Genomic DNA, 12,928 nt, shown 5'->3' with positions numbered 1-12,928 from the left:
TTTTTTACCTAAAAGATAAATAAATATATTGTCTTAGTCTTCGCTCATTTTTTATGAAGATTTGAAACATGTTAGAAATATTATGTATGTTTAATTTATGGTAATCAAGATCTAGTTGAATTGCACTTACAAAAATATGTTCGTTCAATGATGTCGAAACACCGAGCCACCTGCTGGCTATCGTCATCGGTTACTATCGCTACAAAGACTTAAATAATAAGAGTGACAATAGTACATACCTACCTACTAACTAAACCACCGTTAAAAAAATCAATGATGGATGTTAAGAAACAGTGACTGTACAGTGACATCTTCCATTGATATAGATTATGTTTATTGAATTAAATGGTTTGCAAACATTAATCACACTCGCAGGTATGTACAGTAAAATTTTGTGTGTCAAGTTGTTTTTGTAACTATTTTGTTAAAATAATAGCATAGCACTGTATTTACAACAGTTTATTTTTTTCTTTAATAACCATAAAGTGCAACTAAATCAATATTTTATCGGTAGCTAAAACAGCTACCATGACAAAGTACTTACTGATGCCAGTGAGTATAAGTACGGGGAAAAAAACATGGGCCATGAACTATTTTTTATTTTTATTTTATTGAGGATTTCTACCGGCTCATGTGAGTAAACTTTGAATATAGTTATTCAAATTTAATTATAAAAGAACGTTTCCTTTCAATGAATTAAGATATTTAATATTTAAAATCGTTTCTCCACTGGTCCATTTCTTTTCCACCGTGTATACAGCAATAGGCTGCTCTCTGATAAATGGGATGAACAAAATTACATAATGTTAACTCTCGAAGCGGGATTTTAAGTCTTCGTATGCCGTAAAAATAGAGATAATGCTTGGTAAGTATGTAGTAGGGTGCATTTTAAAAATACGATCCCGTTCTTAAATAAAATAAAAATTTATCGCTAATAGAATACAAATTAATAGAATGGTTATTGGGTGTATATAATTTATTATTTTAAAAAACATTGCTATATATATGGAGTAGGTACCTATGTAGGATTGGCGCAGTCGTGGGCAGCAATTAAGCATCGAGACGCTGAATATACGCGATTCGTGACACTAGGAATTGTATTAACAAAACTTTAATTACCGGCCATTTATAATTTGTTTACAGCAGAAAGATTAACTTAACCGTGTAAATAGCTATTATGATAAAATGTATTGTTGTGTTATACATCTGTCACGCGGTCCTTACTCGTCCTAGGCTGCATAGGAACTGTATGGATTGCCATAACTGTAAGAGTAGGTTGCACTTTGAATTCACGAAGGAAAATTTTAAGGTAAGTAAGCATACCTTCTAGATTTTTCATTTAAAAGGTAGGGAATTACCTTTATTATACAATGTTTTTCATATTTGGAAAGAGCGCGAATGTTTTTACGGAATTCTCCACTAAAATCCCGTGCGTCACTGCTGTCAAAGTAAAAAAAAACGAACAGTGGTGACAAAAAGGGAACTCAGTAATTAATGCGTAATAAAGGTACGTAGGTACTACTTTGTTACCCACACCAACAAACCAGACTCAGAACCTTTAAGTATAAGAAAGTACTTCTCATGTACTCCGTATTAGAACATAGTCTCTATCATTCCATAAAAATAAGCAATTTTTGCTAGAAATAACTATTGCCCTTTAGTTAATTCTATTCCATTCAATATACTTACAATCACACGGTGCTAAGGGTGGAGTTGTATATAAATGATCCAACGTTCAAATCCGTAATCAATCTAGTGACACTCGAAATTGTACCTATCTGAAACTCACTACAACGACTCCTTAGAGCTGTCGCGAACAGAACGCACCAGGGTTCCGATAACTCAAGTAGTAAATACATACCACTTAGAAAATTTCGTAAGCAACACATTAAAAGATAACTAGACTATCTAATTAGGTGATCGATTGAGATGTCCCGTTGTTAACCACCTACTGGTTCGCTTGTTTAAAAAGGCGCGTCGATATGTTACAGTATTCAGTGCACTCGTCGATCATTTTAGCGTGCGGCCGAGGTCTACCAGTGCAATATGAGGTTTTATGTATCACTGGCTGTTTTAAGCTTAGCTTATACAATCATCACTGCGGCTCCCTTATCGTCGGAGGAGGATCTCGAGGATGTAGGCAAGTATAATTTTTGTTCTTATTGCCTAATATAGCAACTGCTGAAAAACTGAACAACATAATTCCTTAGCTTTTTTTTTTCTAAACAGGTGAATACGGGAAGTACTTCGAAGGTGACATGGTGTTAACAAGAGAACAACGAGAAGCTATTAAAGCTGCAATGGATTCTTCTGATGACTCACGCAATGGTCTGCGAGATGTAGCTAAACGCTGGCCGAATAAAACTGTTGTGTATTACATTGTAGATGATGATTTCGGTATGTAGTAATCAGTTACCTTAAATATTGCGAATGGTGAGTTGTGTTCCTGTTGAACGAATCAAGGAGGATTATAAATATTTTTTTTAAAAAGAGAGGAACTTTTCCTTACTACTTACATTATGCTACGTTACTTACAAAATCGAACGAGGAAAATGTCCTTAAGATAAGTGCGGAATTTTGTAACGCTATTCCAGGGATAGCATCAAATGCTATTCACAATGACGTGCTATATCTAACGGAGTAAGCCCGTGCTTACCTACTTAATGACCAGAATACTAAGTGAGGGCGATGCAGTAAGCTAGAATTAATAATATTCATAGTCATGTCGACAAGGCATTTATAATATCGATGGATAGGTTTTGCATACTGATCCAAAATTAAAGCAAATTATCAACTAAACTTCAAGATATTGCTTTCTAAAGAAAATTAGGTGTTGCTTATTACCAATTCAACAGTTCATGTACCCTCAATACTCGACTGATAGTCATATCCTCGTGTACTTGTAAACTAATGCTCAACATGACAGTGACAGTGTCGCAATCTGCGTAACTGCACACATTTTGAATTCATTATGATGCAACAACAATGTTTTCTTTTTCATTTTCGTGTTAGTACCTACCTATCTAATTATAATTTTAAATGTTTGTCTTGGAACTTCTAAAATATTAAGTGCCTACTTATTATCACTAGTTATTTGAATGAATTTTCATTGGCGGTAAAAATAAGTATTACTTGTGTGCAAGAAATGATTGTGGCGTAAATACCTATATGTTAGTGTTAAAACCGTATTGTTCTACAAGAGGACCGATCGGACTCTAAAAGCTAACTCATATAATGCAGAAAAACACATTGCGACAGTTTCCGGGATTTGATTCGGAGCAAAACCAAAGGGAATTGAATATAAATAAAATTATTGTTTTGCCCTCCAGAGCAGCAGCATTTGGCCTTGATTGAGGAAGCTCTTGCCGACATTGCGAGTAAATCATGTATCAAATTCCGTGAGAGGCGAAATGAAGAGGAACACGCCGTCAGAATTCAAGTACCAACAAATTTTACACTTCCATTTGAACTTATACTAACACCTAACCTACATTATAACATACCAACTAACTTATTTAATTTTTTTGCAAGAAGTTCTTGTAGATTTGATTTGAATGGTTGATCTCACTTGCGCATTAGGTACCAATTTGGGTTGGAGTTTGTCATCTTTTTCACGCCCCCTTTTTCTATGTCACACCAACCTATGGTCACCATCTCATTCATTTTGTTGGTTTTTCTAAGTCATGTTTTATGGGTGTGTTTTTTGCTCGACATTATGGCAATGCCATTCCTCTTTAATTTCATGGTAACTTACAAAAATACATTCACCTGTTTTATTTTCTACTAACAATCCTAACAGCCGGTTATTTTATTAGGGCTCAAAGAACGGATGCTATTCAAACGTAGGCCACATCACTCCGGATGATGAAGAAGAGGTGGACCAAGTGCTGAACCTAGCGAGGGGGTGCTTTAAACATGGGACGGTAGTACATGAGATGTTGCACACATTAGGTTTCTATCACATGCAAAGCACTTATGATAGAGACGATTTCGTCAATATTGTGTGGGAAAATATTTCACCAGGTAAGTAAAATATGTTACAAATCGATGTGTAGACGGTTTTTTAAAAGTTAATTTGAATAATTCACGTAATACCTAAATTAGATACGTAGGTAATCACTAGGATGCAATTCTTGATACCTAAAAAGTTCGATGTTTGAAAGTATCAGTGCTCTTCTTATTTCTTCAGTCGCTCCATTCAATCTCATGTAATGAAATATTAGCTAGGAGATATTATGATCACGTACTTTAGTATAAAAGTTTATTGCAGGTACCGAGCACAACTTCGCTAAATACAACAATGACACGGTGACAGACTTCGGAGTACCGTACGATTATCAGAGTGTGATGCATTACTCAGAGAAGGCATTCTCTAAGAATGGAAATAAAACTATTGTTCCTGTACAGGTAGATTATTTTATAAACATGTTATTTATGTAATCTTGTAAAGGGTTTATTTTTCACTCGCACGACCCTTTTAACTCTTAACATTTAAAAGGCGTGAAGCTGTAGAGTCTATAGACTTGTACTGGGTCAGTACTGCGTCGCCCAAGTACGCAGAATTTACATATACAAAAATTGTGTAGTTGTGAATAGATATAAGCTGTATTGTGTGGTGGCGGCTAGTGATATTACAATCAGCAAGAACCAACCAAGACATCGGCGCGGTACTCGCATTTACTGCTGCTGCTGTAACTACTAATCAAATGTGTAAACATAGACAACAGGTTGGGAATTTAATGAACGACTCGACATTTTGCAGGAAAACGTGAAAATCGGTCAAAGAGATGGCTTGTCTGAAAGTGACATAATGAAGCTGCATAAAATGTATTGCGAAGAGTCGGGGACCGAGGAAGTAGCACCACCGAACAAGAATGGACAAGATAAAGAAATCATTGTAGACTGATAAAAAATTACTTAAGAAAATAAAACGATATACGTACAAAATATATAAAATACATGACTGTTATATAATAAGAAGCTCTATAATTTATTTGTTTTTAATTTATTACTATTCTTCTCTACCTATGAGTCTAACTTGCTCATTAGAGCGCGGTAAGTAAAGTGATGGTAACATGGAAAAGATCGCTAGACATTTTTGTTATAAACTAATCTTGGGTAATATACTAATTAGTTTACTAACCATAACATTTATTTTTACTCATAACGTAGTCGCTTTCGGTTTTGTATTTACATAATATTCATATTGGAAACGGGTGTAGTACATATGTACAAGGATCAAAGTCTAAGGGCGAGTAATCTCTAATGTCATTGAATTCGGTAAAACTTTACTAATTAATAAATTCGAATAGGAAACTATTGGGATGTACAAAATGTAACACAAAACGTAATTGCTGCAGCAATAAGAAATGATCGGAGTAGGTAGATTGAAATGACTTCATTCATCCGAAACGTTAATATTAATTATAGACATTCCTCCGGAATTGGTTGATAGTTTTAAAAAACCGGAACTTAGGTTAGTATTGTACTTTGCCAGGGTTTTGAGATTTTGAGTTTTAAAAGCGTTGTATCTTCGTCAAAATTCATAAAATTTACGTTATGAAACAAAAACATTTTTTGTGAATGTACTTTAATTAAAATTATAGAATCCGGAATACCGGAATTACTTTCAGAAAAAGTGGCTTACCCATATTATTTTTTCTGTGTGCATTTATGATACAAATACGTAAAATCAATCTATCTACTCCGATCACTAGTTATAAACTAATAAGTATTAAATAGCTGCAGTGATCCAAGCAGTAGTGTGTATTAATACGGCTGGGAATAAGTATAGAGTTTGGTTTTGGTTCAATCTAAATTTTAAGCAGCTGGACTTAGTACCGTAAGTAAATAACAAAAACTCATCCCTATTCATCTTGGAATAACAAGTGTCATAGCATTAACTGAATAAATACCATAATTATCTATTTATCAGGGTTCAGATAAAGGCTGTTTCTCGACGGTCGGATACAACGGGCAAGGCAGCGGCAGACAAGTATTGAATCTGGCTACAGGTTGCTTCAGGAAGGGTTTTGGAACAACTATTCATGAGATGTTGCATACACTTGGCTTCTACCACATGCAAAGCAATTATAACAGAGATGATTACGTCATCATCGTGTGGGAAAATATTAGACCCGGTAAGACTGCTAACATTATTATGATAAAGATTACACCCTGACTCTTAAGTGCCTTACAAGGAAGAGAGCGGCTGCATGGTGAGGAATTCCTATCCGCCAGATTTATAAAAATAAAAATATCGGTTTGGGCACTTTTGGGTGCTTTTATAAATTAAAATACAATGTAAATGTCGATGCTAATCAAATTACTGCGAAGAATGTTATTATTAAATTCAGAATATTAGAAAGATCAGCTTAAATATAATTTGGTTGCAGGTCATGAACACAATTTCTCAAAATACACTAATGACACAGTCACAGATTTTGGTACGCCATACGACTATTATAGTTTGATGCATTACTCTGAAACGGCCTTCTCTAGCAATGGACAAAAAACCATTATTCCGAAACAGGTAGGTATCCAAAAATTATATAGCAAAACATAGCTCGTTTATATTATAAATAACGTTTACCCAAACGTTTTTCATAGGAAGGAGCTGTGATCGGTCAGAGAGTTAAGTTATCCCGCGAAGACATAGCGAAATTAAACAAGATGTATTGTGAAGAAACTGAAGGTGACGACTAAAATAGATACAGAATACAGAGTTGAAGTCAATAAATAGATCTAAAATATCAAATAATCTCAACTGTTAACAGCAATTAATAAACGCCTAACTTGACTCAATGAAAAGAACGCTGATTTCTTAATGTGTTTTATTGTTGACTTTTCATTGTTCCTCGCTGTTTGGACATAAACTGTGCTGTAACATCCCCAAATAGCAATTTTCTATTATCAACTATCAATCGCAATGTATTATTGCAATCAAGCGTTACAAATGGTGTCAATACCAAACAAAATAAAAGTGTGAGGTTAAGCACCAACTAGAGCTAACGTAAACCTAAAAGATAAATATATTGTCTTAGTCTCCGCACACTTCGTCTTTCTTAAGGAGATTTGAAACATGATAGAAATATTATATGTAGGTATGTTTAATTATGGTAATCAAGATCTAGTTGAATTGTACTTACCAAAATATGTTCGTTCAATGATGTCGAAACACTGAGCCACCTGCTGGCTATCGTCATCGGTTACTATCGCTACAAAGACTTAAATAATACGAGTGACAATAGTACAAATTTGTATACTAACTAAACTAGTTTCTCGTAATGATTCGTCATAGTCGTGGTCAATTTGCCTATCGACATCGACCCGATTTCAATCAAGGACAACAAATCCCAATCGGTTTTCTTTTTGCATTCTTGAAATTTTACACATTTACGGAATTCTGGCAATGGCATTGAAGATTGCTGAATACTTCGCAACAAACGATAATAGTTTATTTGTAGGTATTGTATAATCTCTCTAATCCAAAGTAGGTGATTGTTTTACGCGGCTGACTAAATAAAACTGCTCAAGGCATAACGCAAGCCAATTGAAGGCATCTGATAAAAAAGGTTTCAAAAAGAACTCAACCGAGTAACTTTATTTAAAAGTCTGCAAGCAATGTTTTCAGAAAAAACTGCTATTTATCAACATCGATCTAGCTCGATTGTTTATTAAGGTAAGATTTTAAATAAGGTTTCTTAATATCTCCGTATAAGTAGTCTAAGCAAGATGCTTAATTTTTTATATTAAGTAGCATAATTAATAACTCATCAATTAATTAAAAGCTACTAGCATACTGTTTGAATGGGAAACTGTATAACATTTTAGCTCTATATTGGACTTGAGTAATCCCCTCTTAATGAGAGAGGGGTAAGGTAGATCTGAGCTCATCACGGCACTAGCAAGGGCAGGATTGGGGCTAGTTGTGATGTCTTAATCGGATTTGAATCCTCGACCACCCGCATGAGAATCGAATGCTTGTACCACTCAACTATCGCTAGACCTGTGCCAAGAGTACATATTATAGGTACCCATAAACAAAATTCTATGTTTATCTTAATTTCCGATTATCAGATAAGTGAGTAAACTTACTTATCAGATAAGCCGACTGAGCTTTTTCTATACATCTGTTTACAAATAGTTCGAATTTTTTATTAGAATTTATTAATCACAAAACATGTTATGTATGGCTGAATGGCAATTACGATATGACGAAGGGTATTCAACAATCGAAACGCTTTCAATAGTTTCACCGTCATTGACAACCACTGCTTTCCCTTTACTATTTCACTAATCCAATTTATTACAAAAATGACAAGTCCGTGTTATTGTTGGAGGACGTTAAAGTAAAATAACTGGAGCCAGCGAATTTAGCAACTCGGTTGCATGAGTTATGGGTGGTGGCGGCGTGGTGCTGTCACCAGCAGCCCGGCGCTGTCGCAAGCGGTGCCGGCGCAGTTGCGGCCTAACACCTTGTGAAATGGTCGTATCCGAAGCTATATTAAACTTCGCCCCACCCCGGTGGCTTTTGTCCTGCACAAAAAATCACGCGGCACTGGACTAAGATAGTCGATATCTTTAACAGCAATCAATTTTCAATGTTCGTAAAAGCGCAATGCCGTTAATATGGCACACTTTTTCCCGATACATTGTGTGAGTTAAGTTGAGTATCATTAAGACGCAAAAACAAAACCGCATGCGTTTAGGAATAATAAAAATAAGCGGTTAAAGGTTAATAAATAATTAAATATGGGGCGCTTAAAGTTGTCGGTTGTTTTAATAGTAATTTGTGCGGTCAAGTGCCTCGCTATGAGTTACAGCGAATTGGAGGATTTTTCGGATTATATCAAGAAGACGTCTCAGCTGAGTCCGACGTTAAAAAGTAAGTGATTGGCTACACATTTTAAAATTCAAATTGTTTCCGAAAGTTAGTGTTTGAGGTGTTGAAAATTAAAATAATTGTTGAATGCCATAAACATAAAAAACTGGTTTCACGAATACTATCAATTTCTAAAAAATAACAGACCATCTTACCAATAGATATGTTAATTAAAATGTGTCATAAATAATAACGATGAAAGCTCATAATTTAATTTCCCAGCAACTAAATAATAATTTTTAATGAGCATAGATGCATAAATTGTTTAAAATGAAAGTGCTAAAAGTTGCTAGATAACGTATTGCATGCGGTTCATACTTGTCTCGCTTGAAATAAGTAAACAAAAGCTCAATTGAAAATGTTTGGTTTACTGCGGAAAATTAAATCCGGTTCGGCACGTAGTCTCTAAAACAGGAAACCAAAGTAAAGCCTGTGGGTTTTCTGCTCGCTTTAAATTGTTATAATTGCTCTGTTGATTGTACCTCAGTACATTTTGCTGTATATTATACTATAGTTCTAAGTTGTCAAATTTATTCTGTTCATACTGTCAGAAGGCGTTGATCCCGACGACTATGATGAAGAAGAAAACGTGTCTGATCACGCTTGGGAAGAGAGTGGCAAGTTTGAAGGTGATCTCATTTTAAACGAGCGTCAGAGACGACTGATCGTAGAAGATGTCGCCGAGGGTCTCGCTCGGAATGGCATCAGAGATGGAGCTAAGAGATGGCCAAACAACGAGGTTATTGTATACATACAAGTTGAACATTTTAGTAAGTAAAACGCCTATGTTCGTGATCTTACTTGTCCTGAAATAAGTTTAAGCTCTCAGTACATTTGACAATTTGTTTCCAGCCAATGATCAGGTGCAAGCTATTCTGAGTGGAATAGACGAAATCGCACGTGCATCATGTGTCAAATTCCGTCGATATAGAAAGGGAGATAAAGACGCAGTTGTGATACAGGTGACTATATTTTTTATTCTTAAGCAGAGTGTTACTTTGAAGATAACTGTTAGGTACCTCTACAAAGTGACTTAAAGTTAATCCAGCTTTGCTTATACCTACCATATACATTTTGCTTCTGCTTTGCCTACAACTGGATTTGAACTATGTTGTGACAAAGCGCTATTACTTTTCCTTTCTCATTATTAGTAAAAATCCGTTAACTTAACAAGCGTTGCGGTAACGTTATTCGTTGTATTTGCCTATTAATTACGGTTAGATATCTCACTAACAATGAACCGTTGGATTGCGTTTTACTGACACTTTAGAACAAAGCTTATACTTTAGGTTTGTTTATAAGAAAGTGTTCTTTCTTATTTCAGGGTAATCGAAGAGGATGTTTCTCTCAAGTGGGTTATCAGGGCGGGTACCAAGTCCTAAACTTATCGGGACGTCATCCCGTCGGACGCGGCTGTTTCCGTCACGGTACCGTCGTGCACGAAATGCTACATACTCTCGGATTCTATCACATGCAGAGTAGCCCCGACAGAGATGACTACGTCAACATTGTATGGGAAAACATTGTTCAACGTAAGTTTTTATTTTTGGCAGAACATTAAAGGCAACATTTTATATTTTTTATTACAAAGCAAGTGAGTAATGTCGACGACCGTCACCTCACGTGAACGCTACACAATGCGAATATAAATTAACCCATCGTCTATCTAGGCAATAAACGTTTGGTGCGAAGCAAAATTTCGATTTCTATTGAAAGTTGCGTGTCTCTGTGTGTAAACAAAAGTCATGATACATTTTTATGCTTAAGTAAAGAGGAATCAGTGAACATAGTATCTTTCAAAGTTTCGTTCATGCGTTAATATTTGTTTGTTTCCAGCGGCAAAGCATAACTTTCGCAAATACAACTCGTTCTCGGTGTCGGACTTCGGCGTGGGTTACGACTACGACAGTGTCCTGCATTATAGTCGACGAGCTTTCTCCTCCAATGGCCAGGACACGATTGTTCCAAAACAGGTGATACAAGATTATACTGACATCATAATTTCCATCTCATGTGATGTTTTATACGTTTTTATGAGTAGGTAGTGGTATATCTATGGCAAGTCCATTTAAATCAGTAGTTCTACATAGAAAAAGCTCGTGCATTGCAATTTATTGAGTTGATTTGTATTATAATTCATATATAACATATATAGAAAACACAACCCGTGCTAAATTTCTTGACGAAATATTAATACAATAACATTAAAATAATATTTTTTTATGTTTTAGAGAGGTGCTCAAATTGGACAAAGGTTAGGATTGTCAGATAAGGATACTCAAAAATTAAACAAAATGTATTGTGACGCCGATTCAGATATCCTTTCTGATGATAACAACACAAAGAAAAACAAAAAGAAGAGCACTAAGAACAAACCGTTTGATGGTCATGGCATTGGATACCATCAAGGTAAAGCTGTGGTTATCAAACTATTACCGGCTGCTGAAACGCAGAAATTAACTGAAGTACCAACTACTCATCACGTATTTGATCATTTTAGTAAAACGCCGCAAGTCCTGTCGACGACGCAAGACGAAGGCTTTCGTGTTGGTAAAGAAATAACATATTCCTTCATACCTTCTGAGCCGTTGAAAATAGGAGGTAACACTGCGCCTGCAGATTATAATCCAGGTCCCAAAACACAGTCTTACGAAGAAGAACCAGAGTTCCATCTCTATCACGATGATGAGTCAGAAGTCAACGATAAAACTCATGGCAATCTCAAGAAACCGAGCGAGGTAGAAAATGATGACGATTCAACATTGACAGAGTTTAGAAATACCCAAGATAATAAACAAAACCCAGCTCTAATTGAAGAGATTGATAGGTTAGCTAAAATAATTAAATCCCATGTCTATCCTTCACAAACTCCAGATTTCAGTATTTACAAAATGTTTGATCATAGTCCACCAGAGGATAAAAAGGAAGAAGTAGAATTAATGCCTCGACCAGCTCGAATCATTAATCCCATATCACAGAAAGAAAAAACAGAGTCAGCTGTGCATCAAATAAATAATCTTTACAATTTGAATTCGCACGAAGCCTTTAGAGTATTGGACGATCAGCATCATCCTAAACCGAATACTAAAGATTATCATGAAGGTGTATCAAAAGTAAAAGAGTCGTTGTTGGCAGCCATACCTGCGCAACGAGATCCATCATATAAATCACCATTTTTCGAACATGATGAGTATGACAGTGGGTATACAACGTCATCACCATTTGCAACATTAGAGCGATATCCAGGTGATGATGAATATGCAAAATATTCATCAAGTATACCTGACGACGGGAAGTCTCGTAAAAACCAGGATGAATGGCTTCATAAATACACACCATACAAGTATAAAGACAACAAACAGGAAAGTGAACCGTACACTGGATTCGTGAAACACAACTCAGAGGAAGAAGATTATGATTACAGTTCACCAAAACAGAAAGAATATTCCTACCACGCGCCGTATCGATCGGAAAAGTTCAATGACTTGAGCAATGAAGAAGATCGATGAAGATTTTAGTCATATTCTAAGTTAACTATGTACCTAATTTCTAATTACATATGTGTTATTCTTATTGTTATGTTATGTGTACAGTATTTTAGCATAGAATAATTACGTAAGAATATTAAAGCCAGTCTACCCGACTTGTAATTTTTGTTTACCCAAACATTTTTCCTTTTATCATTTCAGTGTGCTTCAGAAATTCTGAGCGGTATTTACTATGAAGCATGCTTTCACAAAGGTCTCGAGTGTATGGGTCTAACACTACTGCAGTCTGCAGTAGCTATTGCGGCGAATGCTCTTTTTAAAGCAAACCGAGTAATATCTTATTATGATAGTATTTCTATTAAAAGTACCTCTAAATATGCTTATGTTAGATCGTAGGCTTACCTGGAAATAATAATTCCACCCCCTGCTTTACCCAATAGTTATATCAGTTAAATCAATTAAGTTGGCTATGATTATTTATTTTTCAATTCTGAACTCGATAAAACGAAACGTACACAGTGCGCTAAACTGTCACTATTATGTATATGTCAATGTC

General features: G+C 35.5%; 1 protein-coding gene across 1 annotated transcript; it reads left to right on the top strand.

Moving 5' to 3' along the window:
• The first annotated feature begins 1,117 nt into the window (after positions 1–1,117).
• LOC142986323 (uncharacterized) lies at positions 1,118–12,527 on the top strand. The gene is made up of 14 exons (XM_076134774.1): positions 1,118–1,309; positions 1,992–2,140; positions 2,230–2,397; positions 3,330–3,439; positions 3,816–4,023; positions 4,271–4,407; positions 4,763–4,903; positions 5,936–6,140; positions 8,753–8,887; positions 9,436–9,654; positions 9,737–9,846; positions 10,209–10,416; positions 10,721–10,857; positions 11,116–12,527. The coding sequence occupies exons 2-14, from the start codon at positions 2,047–2,049 to the stop codon at positions 12,391–12,393; spliced, it is 3,150 nt and encodes a 1,049-aa protein (XP_075990889.1). The 5' UTR covers positions 1,118–1,309; positions 1,992–2,046; the 3' UTR covers positions 12,394–12,527.
• Positions 12,528–12,928: the final 401 nt, after the last annotated feature.

Source organism: Anticarsia gemmatalis, chromosome 2, assembly GCF_050436995.1.
Source record: "Anticarsia gemmatalis isolate Benzon Research Colony breed Stoneville strain chromosome 2, ilAntGemm2 primary, whole genome shotgun sequence".
NCBI classification, from domain to species: domain Eukaryota; kingdom Metazoa; phylum Arthropoda; class Insecta; order Lepidoptera; family Erebidae; genus Anticarsia; species Anticarsia gemmatalis.
This window is presented reverse-complemented; position numbering and strand designations above follow the sequence as displayed.

Excerpts from the sequence above, each read along its gene's own strand:
- LOC142986323 (XM_076134774.1), top strand. The coding sequence starts at position 2,047 with ATGAGGTTTTATGTATCACTGGCTGTTTTAAGCTTAGCTTATACAATC. Across the intron at positions 2,141-2,229 it reads GGAGGATCTCGAGGATGTAG|GTGAATACGGGAAGTACTTC; the intron begins GCAAGTATAATT and ends TTTTCTAAACAG. Across the intron at positions 3,440-3,815 it reads AACACGCCGTCAGAATTCAA|GGCTCAAAGAACGGATGCTA; the intron begins GTACCAACAAAT and ends TTATTTTATTAG.